Genomic DNA, 4,001 nt, shown 5'->3' on the forward strand with positions numbered 1-4,001 from the left:
ATCAGTATATACTGAGTGTCTGAGTCATACTAGTTAACAAACAAGGCATCCAACAAAAGTTTACAAGATCAGAGGGGTCAATGCTATCCAGATTCCAGCATGTCCACATTATTAAGATGACAAATGCACAATTGAACTTCTGACTCACTCTGATCCCCGAAAGATGATTCATGAAAGACACCATACACCTCTATACCCAAACACTATCTCAGAAACGCTTTTATCCATCATGTTAATGCTAAAAAAGGGCATCCACCTAAGCACGAATCAGCATTGACATTTCATGAGTCTTATGTAAAAAAGAACTAGCAAGGAATGAGTTGGTAAAACAGAACACAATTACTGAAATACATAACTACTCAAAAATCATCTATAGAACTGCTAAATATTGAAAGTTTGGTTCATTCGATGATTAAGGCACTTTAGAAGCCATGAACTGGACCTATTACAAGTACCAACTACCCATATCATATCAGCAAATGGAACTCTGAAAGAGGGTATAGTAACTCATCACCCATACAACCTTGACAGAGATGTTACTCATTGACATAACCATCCTTCCGCCCCTCAAACCCAGGGCGCATAAGTTTTTTCTCGCGCTTCTCAATCTTGCGCATCTTCTTCTGGTGTGCCCGATCCCGGATGTTCTCTGTCCTTTTCTTCTGCTTCTCCTTCTTCTGCTTGTCCACAGTCTTCTGCCTCTCCTTCCACTGTGCAGCATGCTTCTGCTGCCGTTTTTCCTCCTTCTTCAAGCTCTCCTTAATCAGCTTGGGGTCATCATGCACCTTCTCCCCAGCAGCACGTCTTCTGGCTGTATCCCAAGCAATCTTGCTTGCCTTCTCAGGATCCTTCTTAGCCTCTTGCAACCGTTTAGCCTGCTCCAGCGCCTTCTTCTTGTTCTTAACCCTCCTCTTCTTCCTGCGCCTTGCTTCCTTTGGGTCAACAAACACATTCGCGTACATGATATCTTGCTTCTCCTCAGCCCCCTTCTTGACCTTCTTCCCATCCTTGCCATCCCCATCTTCGGTGTCATCGTCACGCTTACGCTTCTTGCCCTCACCTTTCCCCTTCTTTTCATTCTTCGCCTTTGACTTCTTCCCCTTCTCCTTCTTGGGCTTATTCAAGAACTCAGGCCTGGTGCACCGGTTGCCTCGAAGCTCAGCAATGCGGCGTTGAAGGCGTTCTTTCAGCTCCTCATAAGTCACCGAACGGTCCTCGGACACCACTGCCGCCGGAGCAATCTCCATCTCATCCTCCTCCACTCCGTCTTCCGCATCACCATCGTCCTCGGAGCTTGCCTCCTCCCCAGATTCCTCGCTCTCTTCTCCTGACTTCTCCTCCTGATCCTCCTCCTCTTCCTCCGCCGCCTGGCCGGCGACGGACTTCTTGAGGAGGTCGAGGGTGGAGGCGGGCGGCGCGGAGGGGTCGAGGCGTGCGCGGCGGGCGGCCTTGACGTTGGCGCGGGACTTGGCCTTCATGGCCGCCTTGGCGGCCTTGGACAGGCCCTGGTACCACGGGCGGTCCTCGTCGCCGGACGGGAGATAAAAGCGCGGCGGGATGAGCTGCACGAGGGCGTCGAAGAAGAGGGCATGCCCGTGGATGCCACCGCAGTCGGCCGCGGCCAGGAGGTCGGCGGGCATGGTGGCCGCGAGGGATTCGTGGTCGATCGCCGCGGCGGCGGCGGAGGGTTTCCTGCCCATGGCAGCGAGTGTTGGGGAGGAGGGTTTCGGCGAGAGAGGGGAGGAATTGGCGTGCGCGTGGCGGCGTGGGCGGGTTTCTAATCTGAAGATAGTTAGGTCTTGGGTTTTCTTGGGCTAAGTGGGCTTACGAGCCCGGTGAATATGTGAGAATGCGATGCTCTTGCTGCTGTGGGCTTTCGCTTTACTATCTGGTTTGTGGCTACGTGATTTCAGCCTCGGGCCATGCCTGTAGCCCGCTAAGGCCCAAATCCACCCCTGCAACCTTAATTCTTCTTTTTAAAAGAAATTGCAACCTGAATTTAAGAAATGAAGGATAGGGAAGTAATAATGAGATGTGAGTTAAACCCTCTCCTTTATTTGGCTTTAGGCCCTGTTTAGATTCAATTTTTTTTCTCAAAGTGATAAAAATTTTTGTTGTCAGACTTTGAGCTCAGAAATCTGACACAGACAAAAAAATTTAGGTGTTTAGTTGGTTAAATTTTTTTCTGACACATTCTGGACTGCATGCACAGCTGTAAGGGCATTAAATGATCACTTTGCAAAAGCATGCACATGCAAACGTTGCTTTGCATGCTGCATGGCTGCACTGTTTACCTGTACATCCATTCTTCACTTAACAGGAAATAACACACGCATATATATAAACATCATCAATTGTATTTAATCACAATCACTCAGCCCTATTATTCACCACTATCCCTGTCACTATTTTATAACGATTACAACTCTTATTCACACATCCACACTCGGTCCTCAACCCAGGACGAACATAATAAGCAAAGTTCGATCAAAACTGTTCATGCGGACAAAACCATTCAATCAGAAGTGCACAAAGCAGTAGCGATTGAATCACGAAAGTGATTCATCTGATCCATCTCGTCCTCCACAACCTCAGGTTCTGGCTGAAATTCGAATGCCTCTGGTGGCACATAGTTTGCATCCCTATTAAGCTGCTCAAAGTGTCTGTCATGGACTCCACTAGTCCTCATGAAATTGTGTAGTGCCATACAAGAGACTATAATCATACTTTGCTTTACTGTTGAGTATGGGGGAATGTCACGCAGCATACGCCACTTCATTTTCATTACGCCAAATGCCCTCTCAACGACATTCCTAAGAGATGAATGCGTAAAGTTGAAGATTTCTTCTTTACCTTGAGGGCCGACGGTTCTATACTCTTGCATATGGTACTTAGTGCCCTTGTATGGGGCTAGATAACCGACACGGTTTGGGTATCCGGAGTCAACAAGATAGTATTTGCCTGTACGTAGATTATCATATCTATGATCACAATCATGCCTAATGAGATAACATGGATGAACATGCGACCTAACAAGAATGTACCTAGAGGTGGATGAGGGAATTGATCAGAGAATGTTGATGTTGCATCATTGAATACCCTCATATCATGAGCAGACCCAGGCCATCCAGCAAGGACAAAACTGAACCTCATGTCAAAGTCACACACAGCCAAGACATTCTGAGTTGTTCTACCCTTGCGGTTCAAGTACTGGATAAACATATTACTAGGCACAATCATTGGTATGTGGGTTCCATCTATTGCCCCTATGCAGTCTTTGAAGTGTGGATAGAACCTAGGGCTCCTAAGTCTCTCATGCATAGTACTGAATGTAGGGTCAACAGGTTTTAGGATGTTAGCAGCCAACCTATCCATACATACCAACACTTTGTTGAATAGCCTAGAGATAGTACCCATAGACCTCTCAAATCTTTCTTTAGCTTGCCTAACACTTTGACAGTCACCCAGCATCCATAAGAAGATTCCTAGAGCTTCTAAAGAGGTTGATTTCCTACTGGATTTGAGGCCATAGGTTTGTGTCAGGACTTCATGCAGTTTGTGAAACATTTCAGGGTTCATTCTAAACATGGTGTAGCACCTCTCAGGGTCACGGAGATTATCCATGACCCACTCTAGTCCAGGCAACTTAGGGATCCTATAAGGGCGTCTATTCAAATACTTATCAATATGAAGGGCTTGTTCTAACATACCACTGCTTTGAACTGCACGACTAGACATGAGCTCAATCAGTATCATGTTTTCAATGGCCTCGTCGAATTCATCGCTTAGATCCGAACTGTGGTCATCATCTTCTGGTTCAGCATCACTGATCACTTCAAGGTCTTCACTACCCTGTGAAATCACATAATCTGGTCAGCCCCCTTTCTCAAATGATATGATGTCCCAAACCATCCACCCAAATAGATTCACATAGCTCGATGGCCATGCAACAGAACATTGAAATTCAACAATAAGCTAAATGGTAGTGCAAAAGGTTCAGA

At 46.6% G+C, this 4,001-nt stretch overlaps 1 protein-coding gene across 1 annotated transcript; it reads right to left on the reverse strand.

Moving 5' to 3' along the window:
• Positions 274-1,766, reverse strand: LOC8074787 (surfeit locus protein 6 homolog). Its single transcript, XM_002454172.2, has one exon. It carries the CDS (start codon positions 1,698-1,700, stop codon positions 537-539), a length of 1,164 nt encoding a protein of 387 aa, XP_002454217.1. The 5' UTR covers positions 1,701-1,766; the 3' UTR covers positions 274-536.

Source organism: Sorghum bicolor, chromosome 4, assembly GCF_000003195.3.
Source record: "Sorghum bicolor cultivar BTx623 chromosome 4, Sorghum_bicolor_NCBIv3, whole genome shotgun sequence".
NCBI classification, from domain to species: domain Eukaryota; kingdom Viridiplantae; phylum Streptophyta; class Magnoliopsida; order Poales; family Poaceae; genus Sorghum; species Sorghum bicolor.